Source organism: Oryza brachyantha, chromosome 3 (genome assembly GCF_000231095.2).
Source record: "Oryza brachyantha chromosome 3, ObraRS2, whole genome shotgun sequence".
NCBI lineage: Eukaryota > Viridiplantae > Streptophyta > Magnoliopsida > Poales > Poaceae > Oryza > Oryza brachyantha.
In genome coordinates, this window is record NC_023165.2 from 21694740 (window position 1) to 21717964 (window position 23225).

Sequence of the window (23225 nt, forward strand, 5' to 3'; positions counted from 1 at the left end):
CTTTATCGCTGCATGCTCGCTGACGTGGAAGAGAGAGAGGATATGAGATAGAAAAGTGATTGTTTTGCATGGAGTCAGCAAAACATCGACTCTTGGCGCATAAAACGAGAAGATAATCAGAAAATCTGCTTTGTACGTGTGCTGACTCTAATCAGAGACGCTGATCAGATAGAATGTGAACGGAGAATTTATTAGCATGTAATCATGAAGAGTCAGTTTGAAAAATTGTCCTTTGTATGAGGAGTTTTTTCTGTTGACGTGGCGCCCATAATAGACTCAGCATTGAATATGCTCTAATTAGTTTGTAATACCATCGATCCAAGTATTGAGGTATCAAGATATTCCATACATTAGCCAGTACCAGAAATCTTCAGTTTTTAACACCCCCCAAGTACCATGACAAATCCCATCATTGCTCAACCAAAATATATGCACTTGATTAAAGAAAGGGAGCACATGTCCCAAGTGGGCTTGTGGTGGTTCTCTATAAATGTCTAGGAAGAGAAAGCCTCTGACATGATTATGGAGAGGCGGTTAATTAGGCCAAGCACAGACAAACCTCGACTGGTGATCTTGAATGGTGTGAGCTTCAGACACATCACCCTCTTGCCTTCCTTACACACTAGCTTCCATTATTTTGCAAGCTAAGCAGATTAATTCTTGGGATCATCAGGTAATTAAGCTAGTGGCCCTACTGTTTTCCTGGCTGCGAACTAGATTCTATGTGTTTCACGAGCTCAATTCGATTGGCAGCGAGGCTGTAGAGGTATCAAGTCGGATACTGTTCGTCTTGTTGATTGCTAGTTGCATCTGTCTCCCGGATGGATCATCGATGGATCCCTGTGCTTCTTGGCTCTTGCCAGTAGGCACTAGCTAGACACAGTAGCCAAACAGTTTCTTCAGAGTTGGTTCAGTTTTGTTCTTGAGTGCTCTACTGAGATAGATCATTTCCCATCGATCGATTAATTAGCCTTTTTTTTTTGTTTGTGTGCAAGTTGCAACATGTATTCGTTCTCATTGAATCTTGGGATGAACTGTGCGTATGTGGATTCGTCTCTGGATCGACGTTGATCAGATTGAAGTGTTGGCTCTGATATGTTTAGCTCTTTTTTTTGTGTGTGATTTTTCTCTGTAGATAGCTAGAGTTTCTCTGGGAGACATGGATGACTCGAGCCTGTTCATGGAGTGGGCAATGGAGACGCTGCAGCACCTGCACTCGCCACCGGAGCCGCCGGCGCCCGGTGGATACTCCGGCGGCGTCGGCGACGCGTTTCCGTCGCTCCAGGCGCTCCGCGACTTGGCGTCGCAGAACGGCATGGCGCCGCCGGAGCCAGCGGCGCACGAGGGGCACCGGGCCAGCAACAGCTGGAGCTCGGGCGACACGGACAGCGTGTCCGCCGGCGGCGGCCACACATCCGCCGCTGCCATGGAGCACGTCGACGGCTGGTCGCCGTCACCGAACTCGGTCAGGTGCGCACCTGGTGGCGGCGGCGGCCTCTGGCCCGTGAGCTGGAACTTCTCGTCGGCCATGACGCAGCCGTGCAACGAGACCACACCGAACCAGGCGACGAGAGCGCGCCACGGCGGCGGGGGTCAAGAGACGTCGGCCGTGTCGCCACCGACACGGCGAGCCGCCTCAAAGGGCGGCGGCGGCACAGGCCCCTCGTCGGCGGCGCCGTACGCGCAAGAGCACATCATCGCGGAGCGGAAGCGCCGGGAGAAGATCAACCAGCGGTTCATCGAGCTCTCCACCGTCATCCCCGGCCTCAAGAAGGTGACCCCCAAAACTGCAGAGTGCAAACTCCATACATTTCTTGCACAATATTCCTCTCGCGATCTCCGACCACATTGGCCGACCTGATCAGATGGACAAGGCGACGATCCTCTCCGACGCGGTGAGGTACGTGAAGGAGCTGCAGGAGAAGCTCAGCGAGCTCGAAGACCAGAACGGCCGGAGCGTCGAGTCGGCGGTGCTCGTCAAGAAGCCGTGCATCGCCGCCGCCGCCGCATCGGACGACCACCCGGCAGCGCAGGCAGCCGCGGCCGGCGGCGGCAGCAGGGGCAGGAGCTCGCTGCCGGAGATCGAGGCGAAGATCTCGCACGGCAACGTGATGGTGAGGATCCACTGCGAGAGTGGCAAGGGGTTGGTGGTGAGGCTTCTCGCCGCGGTGGAGGGGCTCCACCTCGCCATCACGCACACCAATGTCATGCCGTTCCCGGCATGCACTGCCATCATAACCATCATGGCAAAGGTAACATTTATAAATTTGACGGTTTTTGCTTGGAGTGAAATTTACTTGTTTTTTATAAAATAATAACATGAACGTACTGTACTCCCTCTCATATTTTAACAGCTAGATGAAGATGACATAGTTAATTTCTTGTTGCATGCCATTCGTATTATTTAAAAAAAAACTTAAGTGATTATCATTTGTTTTGTTGTGTTCTACATTATTACTAAATTTATTCTAATTATAATTTATATTTTCGCATATTTGTATAAAGGTTTTAAATGAGATGAATAGTCAAACGTTTATTAAAAAACCAAGAGCATCATCTATTAAAATTATGGAGAGAGCAATAATCCTTTCTCCCAATAAAACTATTTTTTATTCATTCCATATGTGCTAAGAAAAAACAAAAACATTAAAATACTCTCTACTTTTTCAATGCTAATACATTTATCCTATACTTTATCGAGTTTTAATGCATTTACTTTTTTACTTTTATATACTCTATATATGATCGTTCACAAGTAAACTACTTAATTTGGGACAGACAAAGTATTGAATATAAATGGCCTTAGAAAGTAACGACATGTTCAATTAGTACCAACCAGTATGGGCGAGATGTTTGAACTATATAGGATTAGTGAATTACGGCACCGGTCCTGCGTATATATAGATAGTTTAGAGAAGTTGGGTTAAATGTTTAATATATGTGAACCCACGCGATTCGATCAAGGATATTCAGATTATATTAATCCTTTTAACAAAGCGAAGACAAAATAGTAAGTAAAAAATAGTATATACTTAGTGCTAGAGTATAAACTTTTGCTACAAAATATGGATTTGCTTTATGCCAACTGTAGGAGTGTAAGAGCAGTAAAATTCGCAAGGTACGTATCATGATGATAGTCATCTTATATTCTCATGTAGGAGTATCTTATGAGAACAGTCATTCTTTATTTACTTCTTAATTCCCTTGAGATGCTAAAACTAGTTCATTTCTTTTGACAAATATGAACCACACATGTCTTGCACGGGTAACTTATATCTGCAATTTATAATTTACCATAATACTTCTAATCGCAAATTTCTACAAAAAAAAATATTGAGCCTATAAATTTAGTATAAATATGTTGCTTTATACATAGTGGATTATAGGTGGAAGTTAAAAATTATGGGGATAGAAACTACTAAATGAACTACTTAGTAGCTACTAGCTAATATAGTTAATTAACAAATCACTCAAAACATATTTTAGCTACGATATGCTATCTTTGTTTCAATATAAGGAATATGCGATTTAGCTATGAACCAGTATATATAGGTATACTTTATAGATGTATAAGACTGTGCTAGCATAAAGTAATATTAATCACCTAATCGAAATTAGATATTACATATATAATGGCTTACTTCACATTTGCACCATGTTTTCAATAAATAATCAAATTAAGAAAAGTGACTCGCCTTCATTAATTCTGGTGGTTGATTTATAAGTGTGTGATTACACCAATTATATGTAAATTCTTTTATCTATACTTACATGCCCACAGATATATATTCAGGAAAAAAACGAAAGTTATGTGTTTATTGTTGGCCGTCGTCCCTTCCATCTATTTTTGCATGTGCACAGGGTCGACAAAATAATACTTTCATCAGTGTAGTAATTTATATCATTTTGAACAACGACGCATTCTCCAGAACATTTGTTAGAATTATAATTTGGTTTTATAATGTATTAAAATGACAAATAAACAAACAAATGATGCTATTTAATTAAGAAAACTTGTAAAACTGGAGGTACTACGCAAAACTTAGGAAATTGGAAGGCAAGTGAGAATTGATTTATGCACCCAAATCAAAATAATTCACAACTCGTCTACGTTTAATATGCTTGCGTGGCATTACTATTTTTTAATCAATGACAGCAGCCCTCCACGATATAGTACTTATGAAAGCGGCTGTGAGGAAAATTTTCTAATAAAAAGGCAGACATAAAATTAATTAATTAGAATATTGTCAGTTCATCTGTTAGTGGTATCTTCACAAAATCTGATAGTGTTTATAATAATTGGTCGTCCAGTGATATGGGAGCAGGGATATAAATGCGTGCTCAATAAAGTTTGACAGCTACTCTAGCTACGATATTACACTATTATTATTATTTTATATGGGTCGCTTAATTATAAGGTCACTCCAGTACCACCGGCAGTGTCTTTGTCTACTAATCCGTCAAAAAAATTTCTGGTTTTTTAGTTGAGCGCTTAACCATTCGTCTTGTTTAAAAAATTAAAAAAAATTAGTTACATATAAAATATTATTCATGTTTTATCATGTAATAACAATAAAAATTTTAATCATAAATTTTTTTAAAATAAGACAGAAAATCAAAAATTCTAAAAAAAACGTAGAAATTCGTTCATTTTGGGACGGAGGTAGTAAGTCATCTGTACACGGCTACAACTACAAGCTAACTGCTTCTCTATCTTAAAATATGATAACCTGCAGCACTTATAATGTATAATAAAATATAACACATCTAAACATGTATTTTGTTTCTAACCAATAATAACATTGATCACCATTTAACTTCTCCACATGATTTCTTCTCTCAACCACTTCAAACCTTCTCATTTAATTCTACCAACTTTCTTTAAAACACGTTTTGAACTCTGAAGTTTCTCATATTTTTCGATGGAGAGTAGCTAGCACTAGACGTAACTGGTTCAATACCTGTACTAATTAATCCAATATGTTAATATTTTAATGCGACCTGTGAATGTCAAGTAGATATATTATGTTTAATTAATAATAATAATGTAAAATCCAATTTATTTCCTTTTAGCTTTTATATATATATTAAATCTATTGCGCGTCTTCATATATAAGTACAATCATTAAAGGAAATTAAGCTGGCGAGTCTTGCAATGATTAACTTAACGATCTCTTTCTTCCACAGGTGGATGACGGGTTCAGCGTGACAGCTGAGAACATTGTAGGGAAGCTTAACACTGTTCTCCAGCAGAACAGCAGGAACAATAATAATACTACCGCAGAAGAAACCAGAAGCTGTCAACAACAAGAAACAGCTGCTAGCTAGCTTGCTTGCTTGCCATTTGATTGATTCCAGCTGAGACTTGAGAGCAGTGTATAATTAAGCTCTCGATCTGTCTCTCTCGTTGTGTGTGTGTATGTATGTGTGTGCTCGTACGTGATGCAGCAGGCTACCACTCTCTGCTTGATTGAACGCAGACATGCACACCCCTGATCGATATGATGTGGTGAATAATATTATGCTGGTATCGAACGAGAATTTCTGCATCAAATCGATGACCTTGCTGATCAGTCGACGACTATTCGATCGATCGCCAGCTAAGCTAGTACTCTAAGCTCTCATAATAACTTTATTTTTTATTTTTTCATATCCAACATTTAACTATTCATCTTATTTAAAAAATTTATAAAAAATTAGTTACGCATAAAGTATTATTCATGTTTTGTCATCTAGTAAGAATAAAAATATTAATCGTAAAAAAATTTCAAATAAGACGAAGAGTCAAAACATTGTATAAAAACTAAAAAATGGTCTTATTTCGAGATGGGATAGTAGTAGCTAGCACTCTCTCTCTCACACAAATATATATCTATACATATACATACATATATGTATGTATGTATACATGTATATGTGTTATCATTGGTCAGGAGAGAAGTTTCATGGTTGATTGATCTGAGCAAGTTTAATAATATAGATTTATATTATAATATTGCCTCTACTTCTAATTTTATATGCATCATCTTCTCACATCAATTAAGACAAAAGAACTGGTATAATATATCACCTATGCTTACCCTCAAACTCTCCTATGCTTTTTTTACAGTTTCAATAGAAGTTGCCTCCTGTATGGGATGACTCATACTCTGTCTTCACATTAGCTTCTATCTCCTCCATCTCATCACCCAATTATATTTATATGTGACCCTCCTAATACATAATTTTAAATCTTACTGTACTTGCTCTCAGTTTGTAATAAGACACCACATGTTGACTCGAGTTCATACACTTTCACCTTTTTTAAAGTTCCCTAGTAGAGCCTGCCTCCATAACAATATACGCCTTAAAACATGCGTTCAATGCTGTCTCTGAATCTTAATGTCGTTTTTTACAGTGAAAACAGTTTACATCTCTAGCTATATATATCATTAGACACACAAGTAACAATAAAACTAAGAAAAAAAAGGAGTAATTAAGGTAATGTGATAAACCCCAGACCCCACTACGACTCTACGAGATGACCAACTGATTTGAAGATCCCAAGATCATATACATTCCGACATGTAATCATTAGTGCTCCAATATTCAAATTTGAATAAAATAACCTTGACTACCTACCGATTTCAAAAATATACTCTCACTATTTTCTTATCTACTAATCAGCCACAACAAACATTAAAATTTTAATACTTAATTTTAGGGATGATTTTGAGGTTTTAATGTAGGTTGTTTTTCAAGATTGGCTTTTAATTTTTATAACCAAAAATACATGTATAAAAATTATACCGATAAATTATTTTTTGTGTTTCGTTCATTTTTCCCGGGCTTATCATCCATGCATAAAGAAAATGATAGAAGTTATAGCACATACCACTACGCGTAGTAGCATGTTCTTTTTGTGAAAGTATCTTGTAGTAAGAGTAAAACCAAGTGAAAACATGTTATATAAGTTTATAGTTTTAATTGTTCATTGAAGCAATGCATGGATCTTCATGTTGCATCAATAAGTTTGACATTGTGTGTGCTACAACATTGTCATTTGTTTTATTCGTCCTAAAAAGAATCAAATTTTACAAACAAATATGAACAATTGTATGTCTAGATTTGTTCCTAGACATTCATTTATTTTGGACGAAAGAAGCATGTCATAAGACAGAGGATAGCGCTATTAATTTTGTCTAGTGTGCTACCTAGCTATATATGACGCTATCTAGCATATTTTCTCGATAGGGCTTACTCCGGTGCATTTTACTGATAGTAGAATTTAATTCATACTGTTGATCTATTTTTATCGGACGATTGTAATTAAATTATACTACCAATAATATTAGATGTAGTAGAAATTTGAAGGGGTAATATAATCTGTTTTATTGTGATCTTTATTAAAAAAACAAAATTAAAAAATATTGTTAATGAAATAATTGACAAAGTAAAAATATTTTTTTTCACTGATAGTATACTAGTAAAATGCACCAGAGAATTGTCCTTTCTCAATATATACTCGTACCACGGAACAAAGCACCTGCACATGGCACTTGTACCTGCCACGGATCCGCGCATCCTCTTTGAAACACACAAGAAATGAGACCCAACGATAAGTTTGTGAAGTTTTCTAAACTAAATATTATTGGAAGCGGATCGGTGTATGTATAATTAATTAATTAATTAACTACTTGTACTAGTTTGTGATCTTTTGCATGCATCAATTGATACGATTTCTTGCATATATGATTCCTCCTGTGGGTTTTTTGTTGCATTGCGTTAGGTGGTTCGGATAATTAAAGCCACTTGTGAGATCAAACGGTCCATTCCACCGTTTGATGAAAGATGTTCTACATATGGATGGAGACGATCCTCTATTTAATTTCTAGTTGCGTACGTCCTCTCATTTCGTGGATGAAAATGACTGGTTAATACGCTAGCTTTATAAATAAACCTGTCCTGCAAGTTTGCAATTTATTAATGGCTATTCTCTCTTCAATTTGATGATATAATTCATCCATCAATTTAATCCACAATGCAAAAGATATATATTGTGTATAGCTTGGTCCAGTTCTATTATAATACAGGTAGAAAGGACAGTACTATTGTCAACTAGATCAAGAAAACGTACGAGTAATTGATCAGCATCTGGATCGACATGGACGATCCTGGCGAACCAGCAATTAATATATATATATATATATATATATATATATATATATATATAAAAGCTTCTACTATTATATATACTACGCGATGAATATACATATGTAATATATACGTACGTACATATACCATTAGTATTGAAACTATAAAATGCACACATATATCAGAGCTGTCGGCCGGGATATGCCCCCTAAAGTTGGCACATATATGGTATACATATATGTGAGTTGGTATAGACAAAAAAAAAACAGAGAATTAATATACTACCTCCATTTTATATCGTAATTAATATGTTTTATCTACAATTAGATTTAAATATTTATTATTTATATATATGCATATAGATTTATTATATCTATACAACTCTAGCTAAAGCTAAAAAAATCTTGCATTGTGAAAGGGATGTATTATGTATGTGTCTTTTTTACCGTCCCTGAAAAGTATCTTTAGGTAAAAAAATTTTAGTGCAAAATTATGGTACCTCAAGATATATGGTTTCTTAAGGTATTATATTTTTACATTGAAAAATATAGTACTAAATTTCTTATGGTATCTCAAGGTATATTGTATCTATATCATACTAAAAAGAGTCTAGTGATGGTGGCAGTGCATCTGCCACCACCACTAGAGTCAATAACGTGTGGACACCGCGTAGGCCCCGAAATAGGCTACAAAGAGAGGGGGGAACTGACTGTCGTTGGAGATGGGGGCGGCGAGGACGCCAGCCGACGCGCCGGGTCGCCGGGCCACTGCGCCGCCACGTCGGTCGCCGTTGCTGCGCAAGGAACGCGCGCGGGCACCAGCTAGGGCACCATCGCGAGGCCGCTCGACGGCGGCATGCTCACTCGTGGGCGAGCGCGCCTACCGGCGAGGGGCTGCATGACGGCGCCACCAGCGAGCCGAGGAGGCGAGAGGAAGGAGGAAGGGAAAGGGGCGCAGGCGAGGACCAGCCGGAGTACGCGCGCCGGCGAGAAGCTGAGCGCTGCCGCAGTGGGCGAAGATCGCTGGAGGAGAGGAAGATGAAAGCACCGGCTAGGGTTAGGGTTTGAGGCGACACCGGTGTGGGCTTGTGGGGTTTTGTTCCCCTGTCTCGTCGGTCGGCCATGTGATCGCTCGACCACAGATCGGATGACCGAAAATAATTGGGCCAAATATGGCCCATGTGGGCGCGGGTGGGGGGGGAGGATTTTGCGGCCCAGGCCCATGTTGTGGCCTTGGTGCGTAAGGGTGGTCGATTGCGCGAGAAGAAGACCGAACGGGCTGAAAGTTGAACCAGAAAAAGTCTAAATTAGCCCCTCAACCGACCGAATAAAATGTAAAATCTATATTAATGATATTTTAAAATATAAAATCCCTTAAACGCACGGGTAATTTGCTAGTAAATAATAGATACTCCCTCCGTTTCATAATGTAAGACGTTTTAGCTATGCTTAGATTCATCTATTAATCAATGTATATTGTTTATATATATGTCTAGATTCATTGATATCTATATGAATTTAGGATACGCTAGGATGTTGATAAATTATGAAACGGAGGTAGTACATACATAACACATATACGCGTGTCTATCTAGAAATGCAAAATAATTATGCAAACCTACATACGTAGGGATTCTGAGCCCGGGCATTCAACGAACCGTTGAAAACTTGCCGTACGTTAGCGCTCAGTCTCCGAACAAGATTAGATTAGATGCTAATCTTAAACCAATCTGACGGTAGAAAAAGTTGGCGGCATTTGTCTGAAGTGCTGCCGAAAGCACGGTATTCAGACTATAGATATATACGCACACAAGAAGAATTCCTAGGACGTAAATATATATACAAGTAAACTACATGCATGTTGAATTATCTTTTCCACGCTTTATAGAAGATTTAGCTAGCTAGCTGATTATGTCTTTGTTTCTTTATATTATAGACTGAACAAATTACGCAAGACCCATGCATGAACCAAAACCAAATTAGTTTAAAATTTTGTTGTATATCTATCCCTCGTAAGATTTTTTTATGAGAACACAGTACAACGCACGTACACTTTTTCCTAAGAACGCACGCGCGTAAACCCTCCTATGAGCACCTCCGAAGACTGATCAGCAAATCTAGAGAAACCCCGAAGTCGCCACGGACGCCTCATTGTCGACGGGCACGTCGTCTCGTACTGAAAGCACAAAGCCGTTAGAATCCTGGAAAATTCGCTCCAACTCGTAATATTTTTATTTCACTAATAAACTAATGGGACTATGTTCTCAGTGGCAGATCCATATTTTGAAAACCGAGGGATTGGTTAGCTTCTTCTTTCTCCGGCCATTGCGTTCTTCCTCCTCCCATTCTTCTTCACCCTCCCCTCTCCACTCTTTTTTACGGGGATCCTGCGCTTAGGGTGGCTAGAACCCCACAGCCCCCACTCAAAAGTTGTCCATGTCTGTCCCTGCAGCATGCATGCCCCATAATCATCTAAAATAAGAACGTTAGGAACTCTGCCAATTCATTGAAAAGAAGACTTGAAAGTTACATTGCCAATCAAAGCTGGAGACGCCAACACCATAAAACAACGTGCTTGATTAATTACAAGTATTCATACAACGCCATAAATCATGATCTGACGGATCAGACCCCACACGACATTGAACCTTGCTAACCAAAAAACATATATATTTATACATGATACATGCAGACAGGGACACGTGCGTGCCATGCTTAAGTCGATATCTGAGTAATTAGTGCGAAATAGTCTTGAGAAATTTCTGGGCCAGCGTAGGATACCTGAAATTTCAAAACGGTGGTAGTATATCATGCGCTGGTAGTAATTTCAAGTAGATCAGTTGTCAGAGCACCATTCGATCCGGTCCAGATCTTATTGGTTAATCATTGCAAAATGTTCAACGAATCATGCATGGATTTTCAGCTGGATTACGTGTGAAGGATCCGAAACATTTTGAGGCTGAGGTAAGTGATAGACCGATCGATTTCGATGGAAATTCATGCATATATGGGACCTAGTGCAAAACAGTTAATTCATGGACTTCTCGATCCATATTTGGGGGAAAACACAACGATTATGCTTTGTCTTTCTCACTAATTAAAGATATTTTGCAATTAATATATATGTAGAAAATTAAAGAACTCCTCGCTCGCTTAGTGATGCATATATATATGCAGCGTGGTGCTCGTGGGATATAATGGCGATGATCAGCGACAGAAACATCCAGGCATATCCGAGTGATTTTCCAGACATATATATATCGTCTAGTGACGTTCCCTCTGCTGGATCATCAGAGAGACTTCCTCAACGTGGTTTATGCACATGACCAAAAAGGCTTGGCAAGCAATTAGTGATAACCCAATTTAATTTATAAGTAGAAAAGTACGATCGATGTGATAAGATAGAGCAAGGGCATAGGCAGACAAATGTTTCAAGCTTATGCAACGTTCTTTTCAGCTTAATAATTAGAGGGAGTTGTTGCCCTCTTGTTTACCGTGAGTACGCTTCCTTAAAAATTAAATCCTTTTTTCTTTGTTTGCAATATCGAAAACTTTCTATAAGCTTAAACCAAACTATCTGCGTCATCCGAGGTATTAGTCTTCTAACATTTTTGTCTTAGTTTCCTAGCTTGCTTATTGTTTTCTCTCTTTCTTTCCCTTTAGCTATGAGCCTTGGAATCCAAATACTTGTGTTTGTAAAGTTTGGCTATCCATTTGTGGGTAGAGAGGCCATATTTCTACCTAGAACCTTACATCTTTATGTTTAACTATCATATCTCTGCGTTGTAACAGAATTTTATTAAAAAATATCATTAACATACTATTAAAATACAGTTAATAAAAATGGTTTGATATATAGATCTCAGTTATTTTTTCTTTCAATAAATAGAAGATAGTTGATGATTGATAGATGACAGATTCATCATCACCATTACTCCTCTTTACATGAGTATAGAAAAATAGAAGAAAATTGGTGGTGAAGTAGGTAGCAGATTCACCACCATCCACCACCACCGCTACTCTTTATAGGAGTATAGATAAACATAGACAAACTGATGCTTAGTAAATTTTTTAGTCCAGTATTGCTAGTAGCAAGTAATAAGCAGAGAGCCAAGTAAAGTTAAGTGTCGTGTAATGTGGGTGGGTGTGAGTCGACAACTTTATCAGTGAGTTATCTCTGTTAATTGCTGGATGTTGTTAATTACTGATAGATTTATGTTAGATCTGAAATGTGATTAATTAATTAATGTATTAATAGTTGATGCATGTTAGATATATATTCACTCGTTTGTCATTTAGTTATAAGCCGTTGCCAAGATTTAAAATTTAAAACTTAGTTTTGATGTTGGATTGGAGTTTTGTTATTATAGTTTATTTTTAGTGGAGAATCTAGAGGGTGGTCCCGGTGGAACAAGGACAACCTAAAAAATTCTAATCTAAACTATATAAGTATGCAAAAAAGAAAAAAATAATTCCTATGAAAAGAAACAACATAAAAACTCCCTTAAGGTGATTTTTTTAATTAATTTTGAACTTATATGGTATGTTTGGAATGTTACATTTATGGTATTTACATAAATTTATATAAGTTAGATCATAAAAAACTTAGAATCGTAGATATTTCATTGTTTGCCATACTCTAACCAACCGAGCTACGAAAGTTTGGATGTAAAATTTTGCATGAAATTAAATTTCATCGAGAGAACATACGTCTGTTTTGCTAAGTTTACTACAAAGTCCATTTATCACTACACCGATAAGACACACTTTGCAGCCAATTCTCCATAGAAAGCCAACTCGTGATATTATAAATATTTTTGAAGCATTTTGATATGGAAACGGGAGGATCAGAATGCACACAGGCTAATACCAGGTGCGCAAGCGCAACAATTTCATCACGATCAAAATGGTAACCTTATTCGAATTGAATATATGTACCTAAAACAAATACAAAAAGAAATCCGCACGAGTATATTTTCCATAATCAACGTACAGTTTGAAAACAGCCATCCAGATCTGCAGCTGCTAGCTAGTGGGTAGTGGCTCACCAATGCCTAACCTAGTCCACTATTCGAACTTGAATGGATTGGAAAACTGAGGTAGCAGCACAGGGTCGATTCAGATCGGAGTCGGCGACGACCAAGACTGTGTCTCCAGATTTCACTGAACCCTTCGACTTCATAAGCTTGATGGTTCGCTTGAAGTTATCCTCCATGCTATCTGACAGTGGTAGCTGGAGTGGAATTACTCCCCAGTAGAGGTTCATGCTCTTTCTTGAGTTGGCATTATCAGTGAAAGCAAAAATGGGAGGGTTGGGGCGATTTCGCGATAAAAGCGATGCCATGTGGCCATAGTTCGTGTAAACAAAGATGGCATCCACCGCAAGGTTGTTTGCTGCAGGGAGAGTAACCATCAGAACATATATTTGCTTATCAAAAGGACATGATAATAGATATCTCTGGGAAGGAAGTGCACACAAGAAAAGTACCCATTTCGGCAGCACTGGTGCAAATTTGCTCTGAGATCCTATCAGGCAAAGCTATCGCAAGTTGATGTTGCGGAAGAAGTTTCTGCATGCTTTCTTCGCGGCTCCATGATTCCATCCTCTCACTTGCGGCACGGAGGACGGCTAGAGCTTTCTGGGGATATGCACCTATAGCTGACTCCGCCGATAACATTACAGCATCGGCATATTGCCGCACTGCTTCAGAAACATCTGCCACCTTCAGAAAGATAATGACAGGTCATTAAGAAGCACAAAAAAAAGTTAGGTACATATAATAAAATTATTTTTTTGTAAATTGTATTTTGGGCTACCTTTTATTACTCTAGTTTCACTTTGAACCATCTTTAAACCAACCTTTTCACTTTGTACATGACAAATTTAATATTGTTGCAGTTTTGACCACCCCCGAACAACTTTCTAGCCATATCTAACCTGTGTTTCAATAAATAAATGGACTGTACGTAGACAAGAGTTCGTCAGTGTACTGAAGCCAATGCGTTTGGGATATTGAAGTGTACTGAAAAAATTGTTCAAGGTAGTTGAAACTTGAAACCACAACAACACAAAATTTATCCGATCCAAAGTGTTATGATAGGTATAAGGGTGGTTCAAAGTGAAGCATAGATACTAAAATGTGCCAAAGTGCAATTTGCTCTTAGTTTTTTTTTAGAAATATATTTTCATCATGGTTAGATGAACTCAATTCCCTTCAAAAAGTTTGATTACCTCTGCACGAGTTGGTGTTGGATATTCGACCATTGATTCGAGAAGCTGAGAAGCAACTATCACTGGTTTGTTCAACTGTCGACAAAGTTCAACAATCGCTTCTTGGATGGCTGGGATTTGTTCTAGAGGAATCTGAACTCCAAGATCACCACGAGCTACCATAACTCCATCAGATGCCTCTATGATGTCTTTCAAGTTCTTGAGAGATTCTAGACTCTCAACCTTTGCGAATATTTTGATGTGTCTGGTAAACAACTAGATTATATTAGTATATTACAGTAGCAGTTCCATAAAGATATGTACAACAGTAATATAATCCCAAATCCTAAAATGAATAGGGTTCACTTGGTGACTTTGGCATAAAAGTATCACAAGCAAGGTTCTAGGTTTAGTACTGCAACTGAATAATTTCAAATATTTGAGTGGATATACTCTTCTTTAAAATAGTAGTATCAATTTCTTTAGTTCTACACTTCTACAGGTCACATTTCCAGATAAGACTAATTGAATGTATTTACATTGGCAAGAACCCTGCCAGTGATTTCACGGACTATCCCTTTAGCACTTAGCACATAGACGACATCTATAATAGTTGGCCAAAATACATATTAGACTACAGCCCTATGAAAAAAATAAGTGTATCACCATTTTATAATAATGCACAGAGAACTATGTTTAGGAACCAAGAAATAACTTTCTATGTCAGTTGTTTGCTCACTCTAATGATTTTCTGGAGAGGTAAGTCTTGAGGTACTTGATGTCATTAGCATCTTTTACAAATGAAAGGGCAATGCAATCAACTCCTTCAGATATCCCAAATTCAATGTCAGCCCAGTCCTACAAAACAATATATGAGCAAACAAGTAAGATTATGAGTGGGCAATTGATCAAATAGAAGAAACCAAAATTTTATCGGTTTTGAATAAAACTGTAAAAACTAGCAAAGAAACGCAATAATATAGTTCAATTAATAAAAATTCGTATGAATAAATGATGAAATGCTCTTTTTTCAGGAACAAAACAAAATATCAATTTCAAATGAGAAAAATAACAATCAATACGTATGCTCCAATAATAAAGTACTGCACTGTATATTAACCTTTGCTGACAGTGTAGGAAGCCCAAAGTTCCTTTCAACTAATTTTCCATTCCTCCAGAATGACAATTTGGCTCGGGGAAGAAGCAAACCTGGGTCAGTGCATTTACAGCGCAAGTCATTTCCGACCTTCTCAGTAACTTCAAATGTTGCCATTCCACCATCAATTACAAGCTCGTCACCAACTAGAATGCCTGTAAATGGAAAGCAATTTGTGCTAAGAAATAAATTCATGTTGAGGAAACCAGCAAGAGACATGAAAAATCTTCAGACCTTCAGAAAACTTATCAAAGTTAACATGCATTGTGAATGGATGAGCTTCGTCGGTTCTTTTACTTGTAAATAACCACTCAGAGCCATCCTGCAATATCCGATGAAAAGAGGAAAACTATAGCAATGACTTGCATGAAAGAGAGTGACAGCGATATGGTGGTTTAGAATGATATTGAGACACTGAATCACTGAGATAGTTACAGATGAATAAAGGTATCAATTGCTAAGGTAAATGAATGAAGACTAGTTACTAATCAAAACTCAAATGGATGTATGGTTATCTACATCAGAACTAACATATCAAGGCCTCAGAATTAAGATTGTTGAGCTGTCATCTAGTTTGATCAATTCTGCTACCTCACACAATAACTTACTGTATGGTTGAAAGAAAAAACTACAAAGATCAAGATGACCATGGTCCATCTAATTTTTACAGTGTCATACTCTAACGAAACCTAAGCCATGATAACAAAATACTAAAGTAGTACGTATAGTAGTGCCAAGTCATCAAATCTCTCGTCATGTAAGGATGTGTTTGGTTGGACAGAGCCAACCTGTCCCTGACCCTGTTTGGTTGGTTAATGGGTGGGATAGGTTGGACCCAGGAGAGGAATATTCCTCCTAGATGTAGGTCCAACCCATCCCACCAAAATGGTGGGACATCATAGAACGGCCACGACGCACAGAGGGATATCCATTTTATTTATTAAATTTATTTAAAATATATTACTTGTATAAATATACATTCAATTACTTTAGGTTATTCATATATTAATCCTAGTATTTAATATTTTATTTTGGATATGAGAGGTAATCTTTATCTCATCTTATCCCTTCAACCAAACAAAAAACAGGTCCAACCCATCCCATCTCATCCCTTGCACCAAACAAAAAATAGGGTCCAACCCATCCATCCAACTAAACAGAAAAATAGAACCAACCCATCCTACAATCAAGGGATGGAGCCAACCCAACTCACCTTACCTTGTTCACGAACCAAACGCATCCTAAGTACAACATTAACACAAAATATAGTTGCATGAGCTCTTTTGGCATTACAGAGGAATCTAAGTGAAACCTCATCTCCTTCAGCATTACGAAGGGGCTATTTCTTTTTTTTTTTAAGGCACTATCCTGTTTTTTCGGAATACACTAGGCAGTGCCCACTATCCATTTTTTTCTTAAAGGAATATACATAGGATTGATTCTGTATTTATCTTAGTTTTTATAATCTAAAAGATATATAAATAATACATCAAATTAAATGAATCACCAAACATATGTGTTAATTGAAAGAATAACAATGTCTTCATAAAACACCTGTCATAGCAAAGCAATCCCCAGAAGACAGAAATGACGAGCCAATGCTCATCATGTCCGAGTGTTAATGTGTTATGATTCAAATCTAGTCACCGGCCATGCCAAATTTGATCAGATTGATACAATTAATACCAGAAAAATCATTTATTTCAATTCTGAACAACCAGATACAAATAAATTGATGCTTTTAAGATATGTTTGAAAACGATGTGGTAGCATCTACATCGGTGCATCCTGTCGATGCACAATCACGTTCGTCGTTACGCGACAACATGCCCAGATGTCGCGCCGGGAACCTAATCGACGTAATTCAACAGCAGACACGAGAAAAAAAAAGTCGAGAAAGAGAGAGCGACGGGCAACACACCTCGGCCTTGACGGAGGCGGCGCCGCCGTGGTCGGCGACGAGGAGCTGAGAGCCCTCGGTGTCAACCATCAGGGAGACGCAGAACCCTTCCTCCTCGTTGAGCCGCCGCACCTCGCGCATCACGTCCCGGTGCCACTCGCGGCCGCCGTGGCACAGGTTGACCCGCGCCACGCCCATCCCGCCGCGCGCCAGCGCCGGGAGCGCCTCCACGCACGCGGGCCCCACCGTGCACACCAGCTTCGTCTTCCGCAGGCCCATGAACCCCTTCTCCCGCAGCTCGGCCTCCGACACCACGTCCATCGCCCCCTCCACCACCGGCGCCGGCGCCGACAAAGCCCGGATCCGGTGGCCCCCGCGCCGGCGCGCCGCGGGGGCGGCGACGAGGTAAGGCAAGGCGCTGGCGTTGGCGGAGGTGGCCATTATGGTCAGGATTTGTTCCTGCGGCGGCGGCGGAGAGGAGGAGGAGCGGCGGCGGCGGCGGAGGATGCGAGGAGACGGCCTTCTCCTGCGGTCGTGGTGGGTAGTTGAACGAATTGCTGCGTGAATGACACGTGGGTCCGACCTGGCAGGGAGCCACCGGATTGGGAGACCGGGCGCTGACATGTGGGGCCAGTGGGCCAGTGTAGTTTCGAGGTACCTTTTTCTTTTTCTGCTGGGCTTTCCCGCCCCAGTTTGCCAAGTTACAAATTTAAGTACACCAAGTCATCTGCAGCGAATTATGTGCCGTTGCATAAAGTTTGCAGCGAGTGTTGTTTCCGCTGACAGAGAAAATGGTAATGGCCGGAAGGGTTGAACACATATAAAGAGATGGTGTTCGTAGTACTTAATCAGAAATTAAGTTGTAGTAGTTTTATGTCAAGTGGATTTGATCAAATAATATATTTATCTAACTACCCTCTTCATCTCATAATAAGGGATTATATTTATTTTTGCAAAAAAAAATTATGAAGTAGTAAAAGTCATATCATTATTATTGGCAACAGGAAGGTCTAGACCGAATTGGTAAGAAGGGTTACGCCCCTAATCTCCGACATTGCTCCTCGAGCCTAGCTCCGATGTGGAGATAGGGAAAATCATCCCCCATCGGCCATCCGAGTCCTCTCCGAGCTCCAAACCCTCAATCAGGGCCCCGCTCTTGTGTGGATGAGGTGAGCTGCCATGCCTAGTCACCTGTCACGTCTCACATAAGCTAGTCTCATTATCGTCGCCGCTTGCATTGGTCCACGTGAAGGAGGATTGGAGAAGGTGTCGGTGTCGAGAGAGGGACGCCAATGTGAGAGATGGCCACAGCAATTGGCCGGTATGGGGGAGAGTGCGGTCGCATTTAGGAGGCGTGGAAATAGGGTTATCGCCAGGGAATAGAGGATAGTGGTAGGGATAGGGAATTGGAGTAGTGTTTAGTTTATTTATATCAGTTGGGCCTATTTATAGATATTTATGCTATCTATTGGACATATAAAATATATTTTTGATATATTTTAGATCCACAGGGATTCCTTATGAGTGACTTACGACCTCACCAAATTCTGATTGGGTTGGTTCCCCGGCCCATGCGGGAATTGTCTAACCCTACGTGTCAAAACCTAACAACCCCACCTTCACATGACACGTGTACAAAAAGATAGTCAGTAAGGAAATGAAATAGTATAAAAATAATTTATGTTAGATGAAATGGGACAATTGTTGGAATCATGAAATCTCTCAACTTAAGATAAAATGATAAAGAAAAATAAAATATTGTTTTGGAATCATAAAATCTCTTATATTGTTTGACATATTTAAATGATAAAATACCTTAGTATATTATAAGACCGAGACACCATATTTGTTTTAAAATAGCATGTTAATCGAAGAAAAAGAGAAAAATCTACTCTGTTGTGAATAAAACTAATTCATATCTTTCAAAATATAAGAATTTCTAGTATTTAAATATTATACCAAAATACAAGCACTAATAGTATTATTTTACAGGTTGTTCCATTCGAAATCTTTCCTTTTTTGTTCCCATATATTAATTTCTTATTTATTAATTAGTATTATGTTTTTTTAACTGAATAGCATTGAAACACTTATATTTTGATACAGATGCAGATATAAACAACGGTCGGTCGTACCAGGTACAACAAAAAAGAGGAACAAATAGAAGTTGAAACTTGAAAGTAGAAAGACCGCAATATAATACATCAAACCAAATTTGAAGATGAAATAGAGTAAGCAAAGAAATCATTTCTTCGGTAGTACGTACTACGTATGAAGATGAAACCGTAGCGTAAAATTGTGAATTGCGCAATGCGTTCAGTTAAGAAGGTGACGCATACCAACCCATTTCTTCAGTAACCATACCAACCGTACAAACTTTCATTTTTCAAGATACATGTGTGCTATGTAAAAACAGAAGCGGTAACAGACCAATGCCCTGAATTAATAGAGATTCATTATCAGTAACTGACAAACATAACAAAGCTGCACGAAAGCAGTCATCTCAATTCTAAGAAAAACAGAAATCCAAATCATTCCGTCGATGAAAAAAACAGCAGATAGCTGTTACTAATCATCACACATCAGTCCAATACCGTACAGTTAAACAATGTCAATGAAACTGAGCAGCAGCTAAAGTAGCAAGTGCTAAGGCTAAGTTCCCCTACAAATCAAAGTAGTTAGAGCACTGGCTGCCCCATCTTAGGCCTCCGGTGATTTAACTTGATTCCTCAACCTGCTGGAACGCCGGACTGGGGTCATCGCCTCATCCTCCTTGTTTCTCTGTACAACAAGTTCATTAGAATGTGATAATCTAACAACTCAGCTGAAAGGATGGAATAGCAACTGCTTAATTTACCTTCTTGGCAGGGATCTTCTCATAGGTGGTGAAACTACCATAGGATGATGTGGAATACGCCGCAGAGTCCCTCCTAGACACTGGATCGGTGCTCATAGTCTCATCCTCCTTGACATTCCTCCTCCTGCCATGGCCAGAAGACAAGCTGCTGCTGTACATGGAAGCGCCAGAACCGCCAAATCTCTCAGGCTCATCTGCCACAGGAGTCTGATGCTGTGAACCCTTCACACGAAGATGACCCTCGCTGCTCCCTGAGCCAGATAGGGCCTCAACAATCTGTTCAGCTTGCTCAGCTGGTGGTGCATCAGCGCTGGCGCAAACCTGAGTTTGCCTCTTCCTCATGAGAAGGAAGGCCAGAGCAGCTGGAACAACAATAGCAGCGAGAGCAACGCCAATTGCAGCAGGCTTTGAGATCTTGTCGAGGTAGCCTGGCCACATCCCAAATTCCGAGTTCGCTCCGTGATAGGCCGGTGGGTGCTCCTCTCCACCATCAGCACGATCACCCTCTGAATTATCAGTCTGAACGCCCTGCTCCAAGGAAGGCTCGTTACTTTCAATGTTCTCTAGTGGCTCAGCTTCTCCTGTAGTAGGTTCAGAGGGCTCCAGATTCTGGCTAAAGGATGCCATTTCTTCACCATTGCTACCTGGAACTTCTTCTGACATCCCAGCATCTTCTTTTGGCATCTCAAGATCTGCTAAGAAGCCATCAACATTCTCATTTCCCTCCTCTATGACACTTGTTCCAGGGTTAGCATCGTGCTCACCATAATTGATTTCTGAAATCAACTCAGACTCACTTGCTGAAACAGCCTCCTGGATTTGCAAATCTTGCTCGAAGGCACTAACACCAATATCTTCCATCAGGACTGGCCTTGCTTCAACAAAGTTGCAGTAGATATCAACACCCTCATCTGCACTTGCAGCAGCAGCACTCAAATTGGCTGCGAAGTGCGGACCAAAGAACTCTTGCTCTTGAGACCAAACAAGAGATTCCCAGTAGGATGTGACCAAATTCAACGAACTGCTTGACCATTGCTTCAGCCAAGCAGCAAACTCCACAGGATGCAATTCTTGAACTGACAGAAAGTCTGACACCTTCGACAAGGAGGTTCTCGGCATGACCGGAGAATCCAGTGGCGGCGGCACGCAGATGAGAGCAGCAGACATGAACAGAACCAAAGCAAGGGGAGCGACCAGTAACCTCAGCGAAGATCTCTTCTTGGGAGGAGCTTGCACAGATCTCGCCGAAGACTCCGTCTCCGGTGCATCGACACGAGAGCGCGTCGCTGAATCTGGCGTCAGCACGCGAGCCCGTGGCGAATCCGACGCAGGGTCCAGCGGCAGGGCGCAAGCATCAGCCGCGGGAACAGCGGTGTCGTCTCCGAGCTCATACAACAGCTGCGCTTGGCCTTGTTCTTCCTCTGTAAGCTCCTCCTCCTCCTCCGAGGTGGTGGAGGTGGTTGTGATGGTTTCCTCGCTGCTCTCGGAGGCGAAGCCGTCCTCTAGGCGCCTCACGCCGGTGCTGCCTTGCCGGTACTGCTCGATGCGGGGGTTGGGCTTGTAGTGCAGAAACCGAGGCCTCGGCGACAGGTAGTTCGTCTTGGGATCATACGCTGCCGCCGCTCCAGCCTGATAGGGCTCCGCCTCCGCCTCCGTCTCCAGCGAAGCAGCATCATCGGAGACCGCCGCGTGGTGGTGGATCTTGCACGGGGGGTTCTCCACCATCTTCCGCTCGTCCCCGCCGACCGAGTGCCTGGAGCCGGTCACGGCAACAGGCGTGGACGCGGGAGGAGCAGCCCCATCGAACGAGAGCCGCAGGCGCCGCGGAGCGCCCGCCGCCTCGGACGCCGGCGGCGCTCCCATGGGCTTGACGGGGGAGGACGAGGCCACCGGGTGGAGCTGCTGCTCGTTGCGCTCTCCGAGCACCTTCTTCCTCGGCGAGGCCTTGGACGCGGCCGAGATCGTGGGTGCCATGAAGTTCTTCGCGCCGCCACCGACGACGGGGCGGGCGGCGGGCTTGGGCGTCCTCGCCGCCGCCGCGTCCCCACGCTGGTCACTGTTCTCCTTCTCCGCGCACCACGACGCCCGCGGCGAGGCGGCGTTTCTGCAGACGGCGGAGCTCCTCAGCGGCGAATCTGTGGATCCAACCGAAAACGGACTCGATTAATCACCACCCAAAATCAGCAGATCCAAGCAGGAAACAACGTGACAACAGCATTCAGAAAGGAATCCTATCGACGAATAACATCACCCCGCCGCAGGAAGGAAATTAACCAATCCGCCCCACCGCCCAGAAACGAAGAGGAAGGAAAGAGGAGACGCTACCGCAGGGGGAGGCGGGCCTGGAGTCGGCGCTCCTCCTGACGGCGGCGCAGCCGGGCCTCGCACCGGGTCCCGCCGGGGACGGAGACCTCGCCGTCGCCGTAGCCATATGGCAGGTGAAAGCGATCCGGGAGAAATCTACCGGGAAAAAGAAGAAAAATGAAACGCGAGAGGGCGAGGCGGAAGAGCGAGAGCGAGCTGGGATGGATGCAATCGAGGCGGAGAGATTTGATCTCTAACGGCTACTACAATACAAGGCTTTTATTATTGTCGCGGAGCTGCTGGAGTGGAGGCGGAGAGATGACCGTTGGGAATTGGATAACAACGAGGTTGGAATTGGATTTGGAGGAGGATTCCGGCCGTTGGGACGCTTTCTTCTGTTTTGCTGCCAAATGGACCGTTGAGCTGTTGACACCCATTCTTCCTATAATAACTTTATTTTTAAGTTTTTTAGATTATTTTTTATTTTATTTGAAATTTTTTTATGATTAATATTTTTATTGTTACGGGATGATAAAATATAAATATTATTTTATGCTTAACTTTTTTTAAAGTTTTTATATAAATTTTTCAAATAAGACGAATAGTCAAACGTCTCAAACGTCGGACACGAATAAACGAAAAATAAAGTTATTATGCGACGGAGG

General features: G+C 41.0%; 3 protein-coding genes across 6 annotated transcripts; 1 reads left to right on the top strand and 2 right to left on the bottom strand.

Moving 5' to 3' along the window:
• Window positions 1-547: 547 nt before the first annotated feature.
• LOC102713814 (transcription factor MYC2-like) lies at window positions 548-5562 on the top strand. Of its 4 annotated transcripts, none has more exons than XM_040522477.1 (4): window positions 548-673; window positions 1136-1774; window positions 1866-2252; window positions 5188-5562. In XM_040522477.1, exons 2-4 carry the CDS (start codon window positions 1160-1162, stop codon window positions 5326-5328), a joined length of 1143 nt encoding a protein of 380 aa, XP_040378411.1. In that variant the 5' UTR covers window positions 548-673; window positions 1136-1159; the 3' UTR covers window positions 5329-5562. The 4 variants fall into 4 exon arrangements, with proteins under 4 accessions (XP_040378411.1, XP_040378413.1, XP_040378412.1 ...); XM_040522479.1 differs by lacking the exon at window positions 548-673 and adding an exon at window positions 799-1040; XM_040522478.1 differs by lacking the exon at window positions 548-673 and adding an exon at window positions 799-1036.
• Window positions 5563-13027: 7465 nt separating this feature from the next.
• LOC102714087 (pyruvate kinase isozyme A, chloroplastic-like) lies at window positions 13028-17905 on the bottom strand. The gene is made up of 7 exons (XM_006651613.3): window positions 17421-17905; window positions 15734-15821; window positions 15464-15654; window positions 15083-15201; window positions 14365-14608; window positions 13621-13855; window positions 13028-13526 (listed from the first exon to the last, which is right to left on the bottom strand). The coding sequence occupies exons 1-7, from the start codon at window positions 17838-17840 to the stop codon at window positions 13192-13194; spliced, it is 1632 nt and encodes a 543-aa protein (XP_006651676.2). The 5' UTR covers window positions 17841-17905; the 3' UTR covers window positions 13028-13191.
• A 1832-nt stretch (window positions 17906-19737) lies between these two features.
• LOC102708976 lies at window positions 19738-22795 on the bottom strand. Its single transcript, XM_006650334.3, has 3 exons — window positions 22582-22795; window positions 20257-22391; window positions 19738-20180 (listed from the first exon to the last, which is right to left on the bottom strand). The coding sequence occupies exons 1-3, from the start codon at window positions 22685-22687 to the stop codon at window positions 20100-20102; spliced, it is 2322 nt and encodes a 773-aa protein (XP_006650397.2). The 5' UTR covers window positions 22688-22795; the 3' UTR covers window positions 19738-20099.
• Window positions 22796-23225: the final 430 nt, after the last annotated feature.

Excerpts from the sequence above, each read along its gene's own strand:
- LOC102713814 (XM_040522477.1), top strand. The coding sequence starts at position 1,160 with ATGGATGACTCGAGCCTGTTCATGGAGTGGGCAATGGAGACGCTGCAG. Across the intron at positions 1,775-1,865 it reads TCATCCCCGGCCTCAAGAAG|ATGGACAAGGCGACGATCCT; the intron begins GTGACCCCCAAA and ends CGACCTGATCAG. Across the intron at positions 2,253-5,187 it reads TCATAACCATCATGGCAAAG|GTGGATGACGGGTTCAGCGT; the intron begins GTAACATTTATA and ends TTTCTTCCACAG.
- LOC102708976 (XM_006650334.3), bottom strand. The coding sequence starts at position 22,687 with ATGGCTACGGCGACGGCGAGGTCTCCGTCCCCGGCGGGACCCGGTGCG. Across the intron at positions 22,392-22,581 it reads CAGGCCCGCCTCCCCCTGCG|ATTCGCCGCTGAGGAGCTCC; the intron begins GTAGCGTCTCCT and ends TTGGATCCACAG. Across the intron at positions 20,181-20,256 it reads AGAAGATCCCTGCCAAGAAG|AGAAACAAGGAGGATGAGGC; the intron begins GTAAATTAAGCA and ends CTTGTTGTACAG.
- LOC102714087 (XM_006651613.3), bottom strand. The coding sequence starts at position 17,840 with ATGGCCACCTCCGCCAACGCCAGCGCCTTGCCTTACCTCGTCGCCGCC. Across the intron at positions 13,856-14,364 it reads CAACACCAACTCGTGCAGAG|GTGGCAGATGTTTCTGAAGC; the intron begins GTAATCAAACTT and ends ATCTTTCTGAAG. Across the intron at positions 13,527-13,620 it reads CACCAGTGCTGCCGAAATGG|CAAACAACCTTGCGGTGGAT; the intron begins GTACTTTTCTTG and ends CTCTCCCTGCAG.